Source organism: Dipodomys ordii, unplaced genomic scaffold (genome assembly GCF_000151885.1).
Source record: "Dipodomys ordii isolate 6190 unplaced genomic scaffold, Dord_2.0 Scaffold20, whole genome shotgun sequence".
In the NCBI taxonomy this organism is placed as follows: Eukaryota; Metazoa; Chordata; class Mammalia; order Rodentia; family Heteromyidae; genus Dipodomys; species Dipodomys ordii.
This window is the reverse complement of record NW_012267236.1, coordinates 3950024-3971163: the sequence shown is the minus strand read 5'-3', so window position 1 is coordinate 3971163 and position 21140 is coordinate 3950024. Positions and strand designations below refer to the sequence as shown.

Here is a 21140-nt window from a genome sequence, read left to right as displayed (position 1 = left end):
TCTGGTGGTTTATTGGGGATAAGAGTTTCAAGGACTTTCCTGCTGGGGCTGGCTTTGAACCGTGATCCTCATATCTCAGCCTCCTGAGTAACTAGGATTACAGGTGTGAGCCGCTGGCGCCTGGCTCTCCATGAGATTCTTATCTCCAATAAACTACTAAAAAAAGCTGGAAGTGGTGCTGTGGCTCAAGTGATAGAACACTCATCTTGAGTAAAAGAAGCTCAAGGACAGTACCCAGCCCAGAGTTCAAACCCCAGAACCAGCAAATAAATAAATAAATAATAAAGATTAATCTTTAAAAAATACCTTTTTAGCTGGGTGCCAGTGGCTCACACCTGTAATCCTAGCTACTAAGAAGGCTGAAATCTGAGGATTGCTGTTCAAAACCAGATGGGGCAGGAAAATCCATGAGACTCTGATCTCCAATAAGCTATGCAGAAAACTGGAAATGGCATGGTCACTCAAGTGGTAGAGCACTAGCTTTGAGCTCCAGACTTCAAGCCCCATGACTGACAAAAAAATTAATCTTTTTAAAACATTAAACAAGGTTTTTATGAGTTTATACAAGTGCTGTTTCATTTCTAAGCCTGCCTTTCCCAGTGTCAAGTAGAGAAGTGCAGGAATGTGTTCATAATTCGCAGGCTCCCTATATTTGTCCTGCCTTATTCAACTATGACTTTAACTGTAAATATATGTTAATATATTTCCTTTCTGATCCTTGTAGACATCTAGTGATTTTATAGTCCAACTTAGTAAGGGTGACTCCATTTTTTTCTATGCTAATACTGGGGCTTGAATTCAGAGCCTGTTTTTCACTCAAGGCTGGTACTCTACCACTTGAACCACAGCTCTACTTCTGACTTTTTGCTAGTTACTTGAAGATAAGAGTCTCGCGGAGGGCTGGGAAGGTGGCTCAGTGGTAGAGCGCTTGCCTTGCATGCATAAGGCCCTGGGTTCGATTCCTCAGCACCACATAAGCAGAAAAAGCCAGAAGTGGTGCTGTGGCTCAAGTGGTAGAGCGCTAGCTTTGAGCTAAAGAGCTGAGGGACAGCACCCGGGCCCAGAGTTCAGGCCCCACGACTGACACACACAAAAAATGTCTCACAGACCTTCCACATGGGCTGGCTGGAACTGCAATCCTTAGATCTCAGCCTCTTCAGTGCTAGGGTTGGTTACAGGTATGAGCCACAGTGCCTGGATTCCTCCTCTGAGAGGTTCAGTGTTCATATACCATATCTCCTCATCTGTGGAATCCTCCTTCAGTTAAGGGAGGCAGTGGTTACCTAGAGTTCTGATGGAATTTGCTGAGAGGCAGCAGGAGACCAACTGGAGTTCCTGAAGGTCACAGGGCTCGCTTGACAGAGACTTTACTATGTACTCCATTCCCTTTCCAATGTCACACAAGTGAGTCAGATGAAATAAACTCATCTTCTTCAGATATGCCAGACCTTTTGCTGCAAGGAGATTGGAAAGAAATGCATTGGGTTCACTCTTACTGTAACTTTGTCATCATGAAATGTGCTGGGACCACTGTCACTTTCACTACTCAAGCTGCAGGTGGAGGCTGATTTCAGAGGAGGAGCAGGGGACTATATCCTTTTGGAGTGTTCCTGGTATAAATGGCTATGGCTTCCAGAAGTCAAAGCATCAGGGGTCAGCCTGATGGCTTTAGAATGAAGACCACATGGAAGTGGCGCCGTAGCTCAAGTGGTAGAGCGCTTGCTTTGAGCTAAAGAGCTGAGGGACAGCGCCCAGTCCCAGAGTTCAAGCCCCACGACCAACAAAAAAAAAAAGAGAGAGAGAAATAGAATGAAGACCACATCCAATGCAGCATGGAGAAAGATTTATCTTATATCAACAATATTATTGAAAATATCATAAATTCCTTCCTTCCTTCCCCTCCCCCTCTCTCCTGGAATTTAAAGTCATGAACTTATGCTTGCTAAGCAGGTGCTCTACCAGTGCCTCATCCAAAATATTCTTCATTTTTAGGTCTAAAGTTAATATAGAGTTAAGGATTGAATAGGTGTAACATTATATCTTGATTTTACTGTAACCTATAGGAAAGAAGCGCACTGCTTGGGAGTCTCTCTCTCTCTCTCTGTTTATCCTTATGTGTGTGCACATGTGCACACACACACTAGCACACACGCACATGTGATGAGGATCAAACCTAGAGCCTTCTACATGTTAGACAAGTGTTCTATCACTGAGCTGTGAGGAAATCACAGATAATGTATGGTGCCAGGCGCAGAGCAAATGCTCATTGTTGTTATGGGAGCACATAACACTTAGAGGTGTGAGCAAGACTTTGTAGACACATTGATTTCTGGATTCACTATTCAATAATTGTGTGAGCTGGGCAAATCATTTAACCTTCTAGCTGTGGCTTTAGGGATCCTTATACCTACAGACTAGAGTAAGGGTTCTGTGAGAAAATATGTAGAGTTGTGTCTAATCTATTACAGAGTCACCTGTTACTCGACAGTACATTATTGCTAATATACATATCCTGGCTTATTCAAGTTCAGACCTTTATTCCTTAATAGCAGAAGCAGAGCTGGGAGTATAGTTTAGTGGTAGAACACTTGCCTAGTAAGGGTAAAGCTCTGAATTTGATCTCAGCACTATAAGAAAAAATGAATAAGTAATAGAAGCAGATTATCTTAGAGAGATGCCCTTGGCCCTTTTCTACTAATTGTTGAGACTTAGAGCAAGTCAATAAGCAATTCTAGGTACCAGTGGACTTTCTATAAAATCAATGAGTGAAATAGATGCGCTCAGGCTTCCTTTCAGCTTGAATAATCTGTGTGATTCATTGATAGGCAATATGTGTTTCCTGAGTGCAGTACTGGGTATTCTCCTATAGCCTATATATAAAAAAAGAGCCAGTCATGTTTTAATTATAGGATAGAGTCATCCTTTGGCAGGAAGCAGACAAAGAGGAACAGGCTGAAAGGGAGAGAGGAACATTTTCCTGAGGAAAAAAGTTAACCATAAAAGCAGAGACAGGAAAGAGCAGATTCAACAGGAATCCTTCCTGTCTGTAGTGCCTGGGTCTCCATGGGAAAACGTATGTTCTGCTTGTGTTCCTGGATTTTTCTCTATCTCTTCTTTGCTTCATCTCATTTTAATTATGAATTTTTACTTAATTATGAAACAAAAGTATAAGCATTTTTATATTATTTTAGTGCTTTAAATATAAACATAACTGGATATTGGTGGCTCATACCTGTAATTCTAGCTACTCAGGAGACTGAGGATCATGGTTCTAAGCCAGCCCAGCCAAGAAAGTCTGTTAGACTTTAATTAAGCAGCAAATAGTTAGAAGTGGAGTTGTGTCTCAAGTGGTAGAGCAAAAAAGCTAAGGATCCAGGAGATGGAAACCTTTGTTGTTGTGGTTTTCTTTTCTTTTTGTTTTATTTGTTCATTTATCTGTCGGGGAGTGGGGGCGGGGGGGGGCAAGGACAGCACAGAAACGGAGGAACAAAGAATGAAGAACAAATGCAGCAGTGGTTCTCACTAGATCCTACGTTGAAAATAAACTTACAACTTGTGGTTGGGGCAGGAGGAAAAAAGTGGGAGAGTGAGGGAAGTGGTGACATTGTTTGAAAGAAATGCACTCATTAACTGACTTATGTAACTGTAATGTCTCTGTACATCATCTTTATAATAACAATTATTTTTGTTTTTTTGTTTTTTGATCTGGTCGTGGGGCCTGAACTCTGGGCCTGAGTGCTGTCCCTCAGTTCTTCAGCTCAAGGCTAGTGCTCTACCACTTGAGCCACAGCGCCACTTTCGGCATTTTTCTTTTTGCTTATAACAATTATTAAAAAAAAAAAAACCAAGCTAGGCCAGGCACCAGTGGCTCACGCCTATAATCCTAGCTACGCAGGAGGCTGAGATCCAAGTATCACAGTTCAAAGCCAGCCCAGGCAGAAAAGTCCATGAGACTCTTGTCTCCAATTAACCACCAGAAAACTGGAAGTGGCACTGTGGCTCAAGTGGTAGAGTGCTAGCCTTGAGCTGAAGAGCTCAGGGACAGCACCAGGCCAGAGTTCAAGTCCCATGACTGGAAGAAAAATAAAAGCTAAGGGATAGCACCTAGGCCCTAAGTTCAAACCCCAGTATAAGCACAAAAATGGGAGGGTGGGCAGGGAGATTTACACTCTAATGATGTGTAGTGCTGAAGGATTGCGTTAAGAGAAAGGAAGGGGGGCTGGGAAGGTGGCTCAGTGGTAGAGTGCTTGCCTTGCATGCATGTGACCCTGGGTTCGATTCCTCAGCACCACATATGCAAAAAGAAAAAAGCCGGAAGTGGCACTGTGGCTCAAGTGGTAGAGGGCTAGCCTTGAGCTGAAGAGCTCAGGGACACCACTGAAACCCAGAGTTCAGGCTGAGAGAGAGAGAGAGAGAGAGAGGAAAAGCATCCAGGGAAACCAAGGTGGTCACCTGTGCCTCTCCTTATGCAGAAGTGAGCAGACCCAGAATCTTAAGCCAACCATACTTATGTGAGTGAAAGCGGTAGAGAAAACAAAAATGTGACCTAGTTTTATAGCATCTTCCTCATTCATCTTAATGTTATCCAATATGAGCTTCGTAAGGTTCTTCAAATTACCCAAGCTGTCGGTCAGACCACCTGCCAAAAGAGAAACACTGGATGTGTTCACCTGAGATTTACTGTGAGTGATTTACTATGTTTCTTACTAACACTGCCATTCCTATTACCAAATATAAGACATTAGCTATCACCAGGGACAAGAAATGCTCAGGGAATTGATATCATATTTTTTTGGTCAGAAATAGGCATTGTACTTAACTATAAGTATGCTGTCCAAATATAATGAAATCTTAGACTATATACAAATAACAGAAAGCTAACAGGTTCATCTCCAAACACTTCAAAATTGAACAACATATGTGCAAATAATCATGTATCAAAGAAAATTAGATTTTGGGTTTTTTATTTTTGTTGTATGTGCCAGGCCTGGGGCTAGAACTCAGGGACTGAGCACCATCTCTGAGCTTTAGTGCTCAAGGCAAGCTGGTGCTCTAATACCATGTCCAGCTTTTTTGCTAGTTAATGGGAGGTAAAAGTCTCATGGACTTTCTTGCCCAATCTGGCTCTGAAACACAATCCTCAGATCTCAGCTTCCTGAAAAGCTTGGATTACAACAAGCTTGAGCCACCAACACCTGGCTCAGATAAATATATTTTGATAAATATAGAAATAAAAATAAAATCTTTAGCTAACAAAGTGCTTGCAGGGTTAAGCTCTGATAGCTCATGTCTGTAAATGCTAGCTACTCAGGAGGCTGGGATCTGAGGATCCCAGTTTGAAGTCAGTCTAGGCAGAGAAACCTGAGAGACTCATATCTCCAATTAACTGACAAAAAAGCCAGAAGTGGATGTGTGACTTAAGTGGTAGAACACCAGCCTTACGAGAAAAAGCTAAACAAGAACACAAGGCCCTGAGTTCAAGCACCATGACTGGAAAAAATTGCTTATGTTGATGTTTATAATATTAAATGCTTATAATTAGAAATAAATCCATAATCCAAGATTATTACTTTAAAGACCAAGAAAGCAGGGCTGCCAGGGGCTCACATCTGTAATCCTAACTAGTCAGGAGGATGAGATCTGAGGATCACAGTTCAAAGTCAGCCTCGGCAGGAAAGTCCCTGAGACCAAAAAGTTGGAAGTAGAGCTACAAATCAAGTGGTAGAGTGAAAACCGTGAGCAAAAAAAGAAAAGCTCAGAGAGACAGCGCCCAGGCCCTGGGTTCAAGCCCCAGGACTGGTACAAAGAAGAAAAAAAAGCCAGTTCAAGAAAGCCATAGGGTACGTGCTGTGTCCACAGTAGCCGGCTGGGCTGGGTGATGTGTGCAGCTGCAGAGCGAAGCATACCTGGCAGCCGCTGGGTCTGCAGGCTGCGGATGCTGAGGGCGGTCAGCGGCGTCACAGAGGTGATGTGCTGCTCGTCCTCTGTGGTGAGGGGGCTGCCTTCCACCACGAGGGAGTGAATGTTCCTGCAGGTGCTGAGGATCACACTGAGGTTTCCGGCCACCCCAGCACATCGCTTGACATACAGTTTGAGGCTGGTGGCAGAGCTGAATATCTTTTCCAGGTACTTGATGTCCCGCTTATTCAGCCTGCTGAAGTCCCGGAGTGTGACCTCCAGAGTCTTGAGCTCCTGCTTCCAGTTGAAGAACAGAGACACAGCGCGGCTGGGAATGTAGGTTTGCACGGATGCCGCGGTGTCTCGGGGGGCCTGGTCCCCCGCAGCCACAGCCCCTCCAGACAAGTCGAGGATAATGAAGTCCAGCGCGCTCGCACAGTTAGGCAAGTGTTCGAAGAAGTCGAATAAATAATCAGGGATGTTGTCCGAGTTGATGTACAGACTCTTACCACGAAAGAAAGTTTCAAATTCTTGGCTCAGGGCCGATCTGGATATGCTCTCGTGGAAGAAACTGACGCCACACTCGGCGAAGGAGCTGATGTTGATGGCTTTCAGAAGCTCTTGCTCCCGGGTGCTCGTCATGCTTTGTATGGACTCCTGCCTCCAGAGAGGCCTCTTGGTGACAGAAAGCCCCAGCAGGCTGCCGTGTTCATACACCACCGCCAGGTGCCTCATGACAGCCCTGGTGGCTTCTGCAGATGACCCGCACGTGTACAAGAGCAGGTTGCTGTACAGAGAGGTAATGTCTGAAATGGAAACCATTTTCTGCAAGTAACCATCTCCCTTGCTCACCTCCTCTGGCACGGGAGACCCCAACAAGCTGCTGAGTCTTCGTCCTGCAGTGTACTCCTGGAAGGACTGGTGAAAGAATTTATACTTGGGCTTGAACCTCTGGGCCGTGTATTTGCAGAGGAGGCCAGTGGTGAGCAGGACGTCCTCGTTCACGCTGGAGATGTCCTCCGGCTCGAAATCAAAGCGATGGGAGAACACGCCTTCGAGAGCCAGGTCTCCACAGTGCTCCAGGCTCCGCGTGAAGTCGCTGGCAGTCACGCCTGTGTGTCTGTGCTTGTTTTTCTGGATCAGCAGATCATAGAAGGTCCGGAACAGGGTGGTTTGGGTGTGAGAGTAGAACTTGGTTTTCCCCATTTGGATGGCACAGGTGATGACCACGAAGAGAGGGGTCTTCATTAGGTTCTGCAAGCACCTGGAGTTCTGCATTTGGAGCAACAAGCCTTCAGCAAGCTCCTTGATCAGCACCTCCTGGATGAGAGTCCTGGCACTGTTCTCCGGCATGTCCCCCACTTCCACAGTGAGGGCCCCAAACTGCCTGATGTGTCTCAGACACTCGGTGGTGGTGGTGACCATGACCATGTTACGGAATCGGTGGTTGGCCTTGATCAGGGCTTCGATCTCTGGGCAGTTCTGGGGCTGGAATTCATTGTAGCCATCGAGGAGAAAAAGAACGTCCTGCCGTAGCTTCTGCAGCAGGGCCATGAAGGTTTGCTTCCCGATCGTGTCAGGTATTTCCAGCAGCTGATCACACAGGGTTTCGAAGAGGCCACCCTGGGCCCTGCGCAGCCGTACAAAGAAGACGAATTTGAACTTGGCCAGGGCCTTGCACTCCCTGGAGGCCCAGAGCATGGCGATTCTCTGTAGCAGGGTGGACTTGCCCTTGCCTGACTCCCCTTCGATGAGGCAGGGGCTCTGTAGCTGCTCCAGCAGGCTGTTGAGGGTCAGCTGTTCCACGCGGTGGTGGTGCTGGTCTTTCCTCCACAGGACAGGTTCTGTGAAGGTGCTCTTCAAATTAAAAATAATGTCAATATCTTCTCCTAGAGGATAGAAGTTCAGGAAAGAGGGGCTGTGGTATAATTCCTTTAAATCCTGAGCCAGAGCCTCCAGCTCTCCTTCTGATGGCTGATGAAAAAGGCCTGTTGGAGAAGAGGGGGACATCAGAGTGGATGTTCAGGGGGATTCAGTGTCTGCTCAAGAGTTCAGAACCAGGCAGGTGGCGAGGCTGAGAGCCTCCTTCTGGACCCTTGAATTCCCCTTCACTTCCTTCCTTCCTTCCTTCCTTCCTTCCTTCCTTTTCTCTCTCTTTCTCCTTCTCTCCCTCTCTCCCTCTTTCCCTCTCTCCCTCTCTCTCTCTCTCTCTCTCTCTCTCTCTCTCTCTCTCTCTCTTTCTCTCACCAGTCCTGGGCTTGAACTCAGGACCTGGGCACTGTCCTTGAGCTTCTTTTGCTCAAGGCTAGCACTCTACCACTTAAGCCACAGCACCACTTCTGGCTATTTCTGTTTATGTGATACTGAGGAATGGAACCCAGGGCTTCATGCATGCGAGGCAAGCGCTAAGCCACATTCCCAGGTCTCGGGCCCTTGACTTTCTTTCTTCAGTTCTGAGCTACCACAAAGAGCTCCAAGTATCTACTTCTGCTTTCTCCCCCAGTGCCCTCTCACTTTCACCCACTTTTGCCTGCCATTTTCCACAAACAAATCCTACAGCAGCTTGCTGGAGAGGGGCGGGATCTGTATTTGGGTGAAGGAAGTGAAGATTTGGCTGAGAAATGGTGGTTACAGGTGATTTTCAACCAATTAGGCCTTAATCTTGGGCAACATTTGTCAGAATATAATTTATTCATTTAAAATCATTACAACTAAGTTGGGTCACACCTGTAATCCTAGCTACTCAGGAAGCTGAGATCTAAGGATAGAGGTTTTAAGCCAGCTTGGGCAGGAAAGTCCACTAGACTCTTATATTTCCAATTAACCCCCAAAATGCTGAAAGTGGGGCTGTGACTCAAGTGGTGGAGCGCTAGCCTTGAAGGAAAAGTTATGGGACAGTGCCCAGGCCTTGAGTTCAAGCCACAAAAATCAATAAAATAAAATCAATAAAACTGAAGTCTTGCTTCATGAAAAATTAGTTTCCTTGAGTCCATCAGGCTCTTTACTCCAGTGCTAGAACCATAGAGTAGGTAGTCAGTTGGGCCATTTACCCATAGTCAGTTTAAGCAATGTTCACTCAAATATATTTATGGTCCTGTTATGCTTTTCTTTTTCTTTTCATTTGTTTGTTGGTTGGTTTATTTTTGAGAGAGGGTCTCACTCTGTGGGCAAGACTGATTCAGTCTTACAATCCACCTACCTCAGCATCCTGAGTGATAGGGTTACAGGCTTATGCCACCATACCTGGTATTCCGCTCATACTTTGAAGTGAGGCTATACTAAATCATTTATTCTCTGGCTCTGAGTCTTATTACATATTTGGCTTTACCACCAAGTGATCTCATGAGAGCTTATCCTTAGCATGAATCAAAGCCTATTTTCAGGTGATAGAAAGATAAAGGGAAAAAGGCTCTGTAATGAGGTGGGGGGGTCCTGTTCTCTCTTGGTTTATTCTCTTTGGAGAAACAGATACAAGCAAAGTGATAACTTACTTTGTCCATTTAAGTCCTGATACACTGGGTAGTTCCATTTCTCCAGGGATTTAAGGAAGAGGTTACAGGCCTCTGAGCCCTTCTTCAAAATCATGTGAATGATTTCTCTAGCAGCATCCTGTTCCACCTTCTCACAGCAGATAACCTTCACTTCTTCACCATTCAGCACGTTCCAAACGAACAGATCATCCACAATTTGCTTTATGACAGTCATGCCCATCCTCTGAATAAGGACTTGACTGTTGTCCTTTATGAAATTCACTGAGGAGATGAAAGAAATATATACATATATATGTGTATATATATATGTATGAATATACACATATGAATATACACATATATGTGGGAATTTGCATAAAACATGCAGGTCAGCCTCTGTTTCATAGCATGAGGGCTATGTGCTTTTTCCTACTGGGCCCATCTTGAGTTATGGAGATGCCAAATGCTTGAATTTCAGGCTCTCAGGAAATACTCTGCAAAACTCTAACCTGAGTTTGAACCAGGAAAATGGTTTTGTCTTGGTGATGAAGAAAGGTAAGTAATCTGGTCCTCTGATATAAAGGAATCTTCAGAGAGGCCACAATAGTGAAACTATGGACGTTAGAATAATGACAAGGGGCTGGGCACTGGTGACTCACGCCTGTAATCCTAGCTACTCAGGAGGTTGAGCTCTGAGAATCACGGTTCAAGGCCAGCCCAGGCAGAAAAGTCCTGATACTCTTACCTCCAATTAACCACCAGAAAAATCAGAAGTGGTGTTGTAGCTCCAAGTGGTAGAGTGCTAACCTTGAGTGAAGAAGCCTAGGGAGAGCACCCAGGCCCTGAACTCAAGCCCCACAACTGACCAAAAAACAAAAAGAAAAAAGAATAATGACAATGGCCTAATATCGGGTAACCCTAGCAAGTTACTAAACTTCTTTGAACGTGTGTGTGTGTGTGTGTGTGTGTGTGTGTGTGTGTGTGTGTGTTTGTACACTGGTACTGGGACTTGAATTTGGGGCCTGGGCACTGTTCCTGGGATCCTTTTGCTCAAGGCTAGCACTCTATTACTAGAGCCATAGGTCCACTTCCTGCTCTTTAGTGTTTAATTGGCAATAGAATCTCATGGACTTTTTGTGCCCTAGCTGACTTTCAATTTCAGCAGTGATCCTCAGATCTCAGCCCCCTGAGTAGCTAAGTAGCTAGGATTACAGGCCTCAGCCCTGAGTGCCTGGCTTTTTTTCCCCAATGGTAGTAGTACTGGGATTTGAGCTTAGGGCTTCATGCTTGCTAAGCAGGAGCTCTACCACTTGAATCACACCCCTGGCCCTTGAACCTGTTTGAGTGAAATGTTTCTAAATGTGTAATAAGCTGGCTCTCTGGAGAGAGAGGGTCTAATTCGTAGCACTTACTCATTCCTATAACTGATTCAGTATTTCTACCATGACCAATTTCAAGCTGACAACATATGTCAACTGGCTAACAGCAATCAGAACATTCTGTAATCCAGTGTCCTAATAAGTAAAAATCAGCTCTATCATATCATGTGATTTCTCATCTTTGTGTGTCTAGAAGATGTGTGAGAATGGTATGTAATTTATGAATTATAAGAATTCATGTGTGGTATCTCACAAAAAGTAGTAGCTTTGTCATTATCCAAAAAGCATGTTCTATCTCTCACAAATGTTGGCCTGTTCTAAAAAGTATATTTGTAAAATATTAAACTATCTCCAGTCAAGTATCTCTCATCCCTTCTCCCAGTCTCTGTGGAAACTGGGTAGGTTTTGTGTCTGGCCTGCAAGATCTAATTCAAAAATGATGATCAAGCAGGTGCTGGTGGCTCATGCTTATAATGCTAACAACTTAGAAGGCTGAGATTGGAAAATCAAGGTTTGATACCAGCCTGGACAGAAAAGTCCTTGGGACTCATCTCCAGTTACTCAGCAAAAAGCCTCAAATGGCAGAGTGCCATCTTGGAACAAAAAAAGCCAAGTAAGAACCAGAGGTCCTGAATTTAAGCTCCCATGCCAGCACCAAAGGGGGAAAAGGGCAGGTGAAAGTGTACCCACACGCTGAACTGCTCTGCCCACTTGTCATTCGATGACACGTCTCCCTGGTTTTTCACCATCAGGCAGGCTGTGTGATTTTGCTTCCTATAGTAGGTCGTTCCTGGCTTTCAAACCTTTTTTGACTTACTGGAGAGTGAAGATCCTTCTCCCAAAGGCTCCCAAGACCTCTGGGGTTAGAAATGCAGCATCAGGCACCCCAAGCCCACATGCCACTCTACTCCCCACCATGGCAACTCGCTGCTATTACCCTAAGCTGAGTTGTTGCCCATTCCTAGGTACCTGTCCCATAAGAGAGTTCTGTATTCTCCTTCTGAGATCTTAGATGTAGTCTTGGCTTCCACATCCCCCTTCTACAGATAGGCTCTAGGTCAGTCTAGTCATGATCTTTATTTTGCATTGAAAGATGTGATTCTAGCAAGGCCTCGAGAATTATGTACCTCCACAAGACTAGCCTCACTGTGGACATGGCTTCACTGTAAAAGGAAGACCCATTTGAAACACTCATGATATCAATTATATATATATATATATATATATATATATATATCAGTTTAAAAGCAAACTACATAACTATATCTACTCTAGGATTACAAGTGTGGCTCAGAGTACAGTGCCTGCACAGTAAGCAGGAGGACATGAGTTCAAACCTAGTATCATACCCACATATACAAAAAGCCTTCTCTATATAACAGATTCTTAGTACTGATCATAATGTATCTTCATGCTAGAAATTATTTAATTGCAAGACATAGTTATTACTAATCAAGTATTACAGGTATAAAATATTATAGATATAAAATATTACTAACTATATTATATATCTGAAAGATAGCCTTCTTTTTTTGTGGGGAGGGGGTGTCCGGTCGTGGGGCCTGAACTCTGGGCCTGGGCGCTGTCCCTCAGCTCTTCAGCTCAAGGCTAGTGTGCTCTACCACTTGAGCCAGAGTGCCACTTCCGGCTTTTTTCTTTTTGCTTATGTGGTGCTGAGGAATCGAACTCAGGGCCTCATGCATGCAATGCAAGTACTTTACCACTGAGCCACCTTCCCAGCCCTAAGATATCCTTCTTAACCATGGTAAATCTCCATGAATGGGGATATCACCCTCTTCTTTAACCAAATAGATGAGAGCAATATTTCTGATTCATTCAATCATAATACATTCTTATGAGAACATCTCTGTGTAAACCAGCCCTGAAGAGTAGAGGGGTTTTGAAACAATCACCATTTTCTATATTTGGACTAGCCAATATGCTAGCTACAAGCTCGTATGTGGCTATTGAGCATTTGAAATGTAGCTCAAGTGACTAAACAACTGAAGTTCACATTAAATTTTATATTGTCACTCACAGTAAATAGACACAGGCAGCCAGTGACTACCTACTATATTGGCTAGCTCAGGTCTCTACCTATCATCAAATGTGTAGAGGTAACTGTGGGCGCCACTCATACCAAAATCACTTATTCACAAAGATCTGGATTGGCATAGTTATCTGATGCCCAGGTGGAAGAAGATGGCCTAATGGTCAATTTCATGGAACCAACAGTTTATTTTATCTTACTTTTTCTTGCCAGTCCTGGGCCTTGAACTCAGGATCTGGGCACTGTCCCTGAGTTTTGTTTTTTTGTTTTTTTTTTTTTGCTCAAGGCTAGCACTCTACCACTTGTTACTACAACACCACTCTGGCCTTTTCTGTTTATGTGGTATTGAGGAGTTGAACCCAGGGCTTCATGCATGCTAAGCAAGCAGTCTACCATTAAGCCACATTCCTAACCCTAACCAACAATATATTTATTTTTTTATTCTATTTTTGTCAGTCATGGGGCTTGAACTCTAGGTGCTATCCCTCAGCTCTTCAGCTCAAGGCGAGCACTCTACCACTTGAGCCACAGTGGCTCAAGTGATTAATTGGAGATAAGAGTCTCACAGACTTTCCTGCCTGAGCTGGCTTTGAACTGTGATCCTCAGCTCTCATCCTCCTGAGTAGGTAGGATTACAGGCATGAGACACCAGCACCTCGCTCCAAACCAACAGTTTAAAACATGCATCTGGTCACTCTGTGTAAGTCCTACCCTCTCTGTGGTCTACTTTTTCCTACAGGCTGACATATTTGTAAATGAATCCCCAAAACAATAGAAAACTATTCACGGAAATGTCCACAGATAACTAATCAGAGGAAGACATGAATTGATTTTCCATTCAGTATCATCAACATTTGGTATCCTATTAGATAATCAAGTGGATGTTACTTGTGATATACTTACTTGTTCTGAATAAAATGTTGCCACTTTCTGCATCTCAGTAGAAGATACTATTTCCAAAGGATGTGTGAAAGACAGTCCTTGTATGCCCTTTTCTTTCTGCCATGCTACTCTTCATTCTATAAAATGAACAACACAAAAAGAATCCGGTGTATTCTATATGTATGTACATATATGAGAAAATGATGGCAAAAATCTATTTGAAGCCACTGGATATTTGCAGTCAAAACCTAAAGAGAGCTTAGGTGTTATGACTCCTGTCCTGGAGCTCTAGACTGTGCTGAAGGAGAGCTTTGCAAAGTTCCTTCCTATTGATACTGGTCAGAGCTAAGAGAGTAACTGAGAATTAAACACTGAAAGATGGTACAAGTAAGTGTCAGATAGAATACTGCTAGGTTCGTGTGGTGGGCTGGGGGGAGGGTGTTTCTTCAGGTAGCCCAGAAAAAAGCAATCTGGATTGGAATTATCACAGGCAGACAGCATGTGAGAGGATTTTGAAGCTTAAGCATTTGTGAAACTCATTGAAGATCTGTGCTTTCAATTAACACATACTAAAAAAAAAAAAAAAGAATGACAGGAAATAAAACAGGATTTGTGGTAGGGAGTGTTACAGGCGGGAGCAGGAAGAGCTAAGGAAGAGGGTAAATGAGAATGAATAAGGTCTATGAGGTTGTTTGCATGTAAAAAAATAGAACAATTGAGCCAGATGAAATCATTTTAAGAAGGGGAGTGGGGTAACAAGAGTAATAAAGGGATGAGTTTGAGACACATGTATATGTATGTGATACTTTATAATTTTAGCTTTTTCATTGTGGTATTGATTCATATTTTGAGAAAAATTTATGGTGTGAGATTAAAAAAAAATTGAGGTTGGGGCTGGGAAGGTGGCTCAGTGGTAGAGCGCTTGCCTTGCATGCCTGAGGCCCTGGGTTCGATTCCCCAGCACCGCATAAGCAAAAATAAAAAGCCGGAAGTGGTGCTGTGGCTCAAGTGGTAGAGCGCTAGCCTTGAGCTGAAGAGCTGAGGGACAGCGCCCAGGCCCAGAGTTCAGGCCCCACGACCAGACCCCCCCAAAAAAATTGAGGTTGCTTGATAAATTTATCTGGAAATCAGGTCCTATAAGTCCTCCAATTTTGTTTTTTTTTTTCAAAATTGTTTGTATTTCCAGATAAATTTTAAAACAAGCTTATTAGTTTCTATTTCTACTTGTTTTTATTTTTTCTGCGTCATTCCTGAGGCTTGAGCTCAGGGTCGGGGCACTCTCCCTGAGCTTATGTTCTCAAGACTAGTGCCCTACCAGTTGAGCCTCACCTCCACTTTCAGCTTTTTGGTGCTTAATTGAAGATAAGAGTTTTACAGACTTTCCTACTAGGGCTGCCTTCAAACTGCAATCTTCAATCTCAGCCTCCTTTTTTTTTATATTTTATTTTATTTGTGAAGATACTGTACAGAGGGGTTACAATTACATGGGCAGGATAATGCGTACATTTCTTACCAAGCATTGCAGCCTCCTCCTTTGGTTTACCCTTCACATCCCTTCCCAGCCACCCCCCTCCCAAATCTCAGCCTCTTGAGTAGCTAGGATCATAGGCATGAGCCACTGGCCCTCATCCATTTCCACCTGTTTGGTTTTTGTTGTTGTTGTTTTGGCAGGGGAGGGGGGGCTCATGCAGCGAGGCTGGGGTGGGGGGGGGAGGGGGGGAGGAACCTCAGTCATGGGGCTTGAACTCTGGGCCTGAGCTATTTGGCTCAAGGTGAGCACTCTACTCTACCACTTGAGCCACAGCGCCACTTCCAGTTTCCTGGAGGTTAATTGGAAATAAGAGTCTCACAGACTTTCGTGCCTGGGCTGGCTTTGAACCGTGATCCTCAGATCTCAGCCTCCTGAGTAGCTAGGATTATAGGCATGAGCCACCCTCACCTGGCTAGCTTTTTAGTTTCTATTTTTAAAAGATACTTTTTTGACTTCTGGAATGTAAATGTGACTCTGGCCTAGCAAGTTATAAACTAAATAAACTAAAAATCAGCAACATATGCTTCTACTTACCTAGGCTATCTAGGTAGTCACATAAATAGACGCATAAAGTAGTATGGGAGTTGCCAGGGGCTGTGGGGAAGGGGAAGGAAAGAACTGTTGTTTAGTAATTTTTCACTCTTAGTTTCATTCTGGCCATTCTTATCATTAATATCACTATATAACTGATACTGGGAATAGTTGTATAAAGGAGGGAGAGTGTTCACAATGATTGGTTCATTTGTTAAATATGCCAAGTATATTTAATATTAGCTATAACGGTGCTGGGCCCAGGGACCTGGTGTGAGGAGCCAGGGGCCTTCAGAGTGGAGAGAGGCAGGAACACTTGTCAAAAGAAATAAGCAAAGTCCTCTTGGGTGTGCTCCACTCTTGGGTCACACAATTTGCATATTAAAAACATGTAATACAGTGAGGTACTGATAGCTCAGGCTTGTTATCCTAGCTACTCAGGAGGCTGAAAAAGTTTGAAGCCAGTCTGTGAGACTCTTACCTCCATTTAACCATCAGAAATGGAGTTGGGCCTCAAGTGGTAGCAAAAAAAAAAAAAAAAAAGTAAAGCAAAAAAGCTCAGGGACAGTGCCCAGGCCCCAAATTCAAGCCCCAAGACCAGCACAAAATCAAAAACAAAAATCAAAAACAAAAACATTAGCTGGATACCAGTGGCTCATGCCTATAATCCCAGCTACTTAGGAGGCTGAAATCTGAAGATGGTGGTTCAAAGCCAGCCCAGGCAGGATAAGAGACTCTTATCTCCAGTTAATCACAGAAAAGCTGGAAGTGGCACTGTGGCTGAAGTGGTAGAGTGCTAGCCTTGAGCAAAAGGAGCTCAGAGATAGCACCCAGCCTGAGTTCAAGCCCCAGGACCAGGAAAAAAAAAAGAGAGAGAGAATAGAAATAAAACTGGCAGAAGCACTGTGTTTTTCCATGAAAATTTCATTTCAGTTGTGTGTGTATCCTGGCACTGGGTAGTAATGTAAAATGTATTTTTCTTCTTTGTATGTTGGTGTGTTAAACTTGAACTCAGATATTAGCCTCCCAAGTAGCTAGGATTATGAGCATGAGCCACCAGTCCTCTGCTGAAATGCATTGTTGTTGTTATTATTATATTTTATTATCAAGATCAATAAAGTTTGAAGGGTAGTTTCTAAGGAAGCCCCTCAAGCTGATGTTTACCTAGAAGAATTGACTTTTGGATTGCACTCGAACAAAACCAAAGCTCACAAGAAGTAAAGGGGAAATGGCGTTTATAGGCAGAGACAGGTGATTAGAGAAGAAGCCTTGGGAGAAAGTCTGAAAACAAGGCCTTGGAGCAGTACTGGAGCCTGAGAAAAGGTCTATTTTAGTGCCAGCACTGGGTTCAAATTCCAGGCTCTTCCACTGGCAATCCGAGTTTTGGATCAAAGGGTAATATGAGGCACAAAGAAAGGACTCAGTAAATGGCTACTGCTAGGTAATAAATTCCTCCCTCTTTTGCTATTCTACCCCTCAAAAGGGGAGGATCTGGGAGGATTTCCAATTGACTGGGTCAAACTTCAAGTGAGAACAGAAAGGAAGAGGAAGAAGGTAGTGGAAGAAGCCGTAAGTTCCCTCTTTTCAAACATAAACAAAATCAAATAGTTCTACAGTTTGTTCTTCACTCACTGTCTGCTAAAATAACCATTCAAAAAAAATTACTCCCCGAGTCATTAAGAAAGAATCTCAGCTGATTTTGAAGACGTTAATGGTTCATATTCAGTTTGGATTCTGGGAATATTCTACCACAGAGAGAAAGCGTGTGCAAGCACAGGGAGCCAGTTAACTAATTATTAATTGTTCTTGAGAATAAATTAGTTGTAGACTGAAGCCCACATGACCTGAATTATGCTGATCTAAAGAACACGGTTGTCTCCAACCTTTGAACCACAAAGTCCACCTCTCCCTTCCCCTCTTCTTTCATTTCCTCCCCTCCCCTCCCCTTTCCTTTTCTCTCCTTCCCACCAGCTTCCATCCCTTCTCTTCTCCTTCCCAGCAATCCATGCAGTGAACAAAGTCCACAAACGGTGTAGATGGAGTCCTTTTCTGGGCCAAGGGTGTAGCTCAGTGGTAGAGTGCTTGCCTAGAGTGGGCAAAGTCCTGGCTGCTAAACCCAGCACTGAAGGAAGAAAAAAAAAAGGCCATTTCTTATCATGGTACCTTGAGAAATAATGTTTAGGAACTAATTCTAAGCATAGGTATTTTAGTTTAGTTTTTTTTTGGGGGGGGGTCCAGTCGTGGGGCCTGAACTCTGGACTTGGGCGCTGACCCTCAGCTCTTCAGCTCAAGGCTAGCGCTATACCACTTGAGCCACACCACCACTTCCAGCTTTTTTCTTTTTGCTTATGTAGTGCTAAGGAAACGAACCCAGGGCCTCATGCATGCAATGCAAGCGCTCTACCACTGAGCCACCTTCCCAGCCCAGGTATAGGTATTTCTTAGAAGTATTTACAGGATTGCTTCATAAACTAAACTTCTTCAGGACTCAGACCTCATGTCTGTGGATTAATTTCCACACCTTACAGGGGAATGAGGGAAAGGATATAATCAAGAGCAGAGAGGCAAGCACATGGAAATGGAAATACATTTCAGCATTAACATGGCAGGCTTGAATTTGAATCTTTAGATGTGTTATTCGATGAGTACTCTTAGACTTGTTACTTGACCCTTTCAGGTTTTGATTTCTTTACTGAAATACTGACATGCATGTTAACGACTCCTAGGACTGTTGGAAAAATTAAACATGAAAGTTTCTGGGACAGAGATATTCAGTGTTATCTTTTTTCCTACTAAAAAGGCTCTAGACTAGAAGGTTCTTACATCTACTTGGGACTCCAGCAATCTCACATTTCACTGATTAATATTAGCATTGGAACTGAACTGTATTCCCCCCCCCCTAAATACACACATTAAAGATTTAAATCCCAAGCCAGGCATCTTATGCCTGTAATCCTAGCTACTCAGGAGGCCAAGATCTGAGGATTGACAGTTCATAACCTGGGCAGAAAAGTTCTGTGATATCCTTATCTCCAATTAACCACCAAAAAGCTGGAAGTAGAGCTGTGACTCAAGTGACAGAGTACTAGCCTTGAGCAAAAACCTTAGGGACAGAACCGTGGCCTTGAGTTCAAGTCCTAGAAGAGGCACCCCCACCAAAAAAAAAAAAGATTTAAATCCCAGTATTTCAGAATGTGACCATATTAGCATATGGGCCTGGGAGGAGTTAATTAAGTTCACGTGAGGCTGTTGGCTAATCCAATCCAACTGCTGTCCTAGAAAGAGGAAATTAGGATGCACACACTGAGATCTCAGGGATGCTCAGAGAAAAAGGCTTCTTGAGGACACAAGCTGGAGGCATCCATCTGGAAGCCAAGAACAGAGGCCTCGGCGGAAACTGACTCCTTGGTCTTAGATTTCCAGCCCCAAACACTCTGAGAAAGTACGTTTTGATATTTAAACCACTCAGACCCTAGCAGCTAATAGAATTAGCATTCTAGAAGTGTGCTGAACTACTGGGATCAAACCAGAAATGAGTTTTATCCAAGTTTGTAACTAATTAGCTGCCTAACCCAAGGCAAGTTATTGAACTTCTTCCTACCATATTTTCCACCTCTAAACCAGGGTAATAAGATCCACTGAGATCATGGGCAGAGAGACCCTGTCACAAAATAGATGTCCTGTAAACAATCCCTTCCTTTCCTTTTTCTCTCCAAATATCAGGTTTCTCATCAGTTACTCAGAAGACTGGATAAATCAAGCAATTCACTTACTTGTTTTCTGCTCCGATCTGTGGTTCTGAGTAGTCTTAGCACAAGAGTAGTTTTCCTTTCTGACCAAAACTGTTTACAAAGTCTTTTCCCTCACTTTGTCTCGTATTAAACAAATGGACCCCTGAATGATGCCATGTCCCTTTAGATATCGATTCAGAGGAACCTGGTAAAAGCCCAATAGACCAGATAACTGTGCCTAAACTTTCCCCTGCAGGGAAATCCGGGCAGCTGCAAGAAACCACAGTTCTCAACAAGAGTAGCTCCCAGGCCTGCTTCAAATGTGCAGAAACCCAAACTGAATATTTGGCTTTAAAACTTAAACCCCAATCCTGTCCCCACAGTACCTGGCTGATCAATATAGTTGCTCTCTTCTTGGTATGGTAAAAATCATTTTAAAACAACATTTCATTTTCTCTGTTTCCTGTTTCACCAAGGCTCAGTGTTCCTGTTTGGTGAGAAGAGAGTATGCAAAAAGGGGAAACTGCCAGCGGGTTGTAATGCTTATAATCTCAGCTACTCTGCCAACTGAGATCTGGAGGACTGAGGCTCAAAGCAAAAGTATGTAAGACTTTTTAACCTGCAAAATGCCAGGCTGGGGCATGGCTAATGTTAGTAGATTATAAGCCATGAGCAAAAAGGACAAGTGAGAATTTGAGGCCCTGAATTCAAGTTCTAATGCTGGCACAAAAGAATAAATAGACGAACAGGGAAACATTGAACAGAACTTTCTTTTTCTAAAATATAACAAGAGTGGTTAGAAGCCTGGACTAGTGATGGATGCTTATAATCCCAACACTCAGGAGAATGAGGCAAGAGGGTTGTGAGTTCAAGACCAACTCTGGCTACATACTGCCCAAATCCAACCAAAAAAGTGCTCAGACTCACATACTACCAGTTTCCAAAGGAAAGATGAGCATCAGCAGAAATAATGAGCAAGGGAGACTTGAAGATAAAACACCTTGAAATTCACTCTTTTTTTCCCCCAACCTTGCAGTTGATTCAGCTTAAACTGAAATGTTGCGATGTGAACTTTCAATATGTATTTTACGGGGGAGAGGAAAGCAGGGAAAGAGGAAGGGAGAGGAGAGACGGTGAAGGAGAAGGAGAGAGGCTGGGGATAAAGGCTGTTGGGATAAAGCATGCAGCAGGGGTCAAGCGTTCTTGTACCTTGAGTCCTAGCAGACTTCTAGCACACTGGTCTCAGTCACCAGCATTCTGGGTGAGGTTGGTGCTGGGCTAAAGGGTCAGCAGTGGCAGTCTATGCGCACCCTCCTGGAGATGCAAAGCCAGAGACTCCCACTGGTACACAGACTACAGTGAGCCAAGTTACACTCAGGGATGGGGAAATCTCTCTGCCCTTCCCCTGTGAATGAGATTCTTGCGTACTCTTTCCTCTGACTTCTACAAAACACCAGGAACTTACTTGTTACGTAACTTCTTGTTTCAAATGAGAGAATTCTGACATTAACTCTTGGGGTTTAGAGCACTATCAGTCCTCACTCCAAGTGAATTTCTGCATGAAGGGGTTTCCAGGAGTGGTGATTCCCAACTGATGAGGTAGGCTTCTCTGATGTGAAATTTGGGGTGTCTAGCAGCTGGATTTTTTTGCCAGTCCTGGGGCTTGAA

At 43.7% G+C, this 21140-nt stretch overlaps 1 protein-coding gene across 2 annotated transcripts in view; it reads right to left on the bottom strand.

Moving 5' to 3' along the window:
- The window catches only part of Nlrc4 (NLR family, CARD domain containing 4), a 34218-nt gene extending 13462 nt beyond the window's left edge, over nt 1-20756 (bottom strand). For both annotated transcript variants that reach the window (XM_013013513.1, XM_013013514.1), the window contains exons 1-6: nt 20682-20756; nt 13701-13816; nt 9390-9650; nt 5907-7886; nt 4547-4639; nt 1284-1454 (exon numbers count right to left, since the gene is read on the bottom strand). In XM_013013513.1, coding sequence (XP_012868967.1) covers nt 1284-1454; nt 4547-4639; nt 5907-7886; nt 9390-9650; nt 13701 — 2506 coding nt within the window. In that variant the 5' untranslated portion in view covers nt 13702-13816; nt 20682-20756. The remainder of the gene's footprint in view (nt 1-1283; nt 1455-4546; nt 4640-5906; nt 7887-9389; nt 9651-13700; nt 13817-20681) is intronic.
- Between the last annotated feature and the right edge of the window lie 384 nt (nt 20757-21140).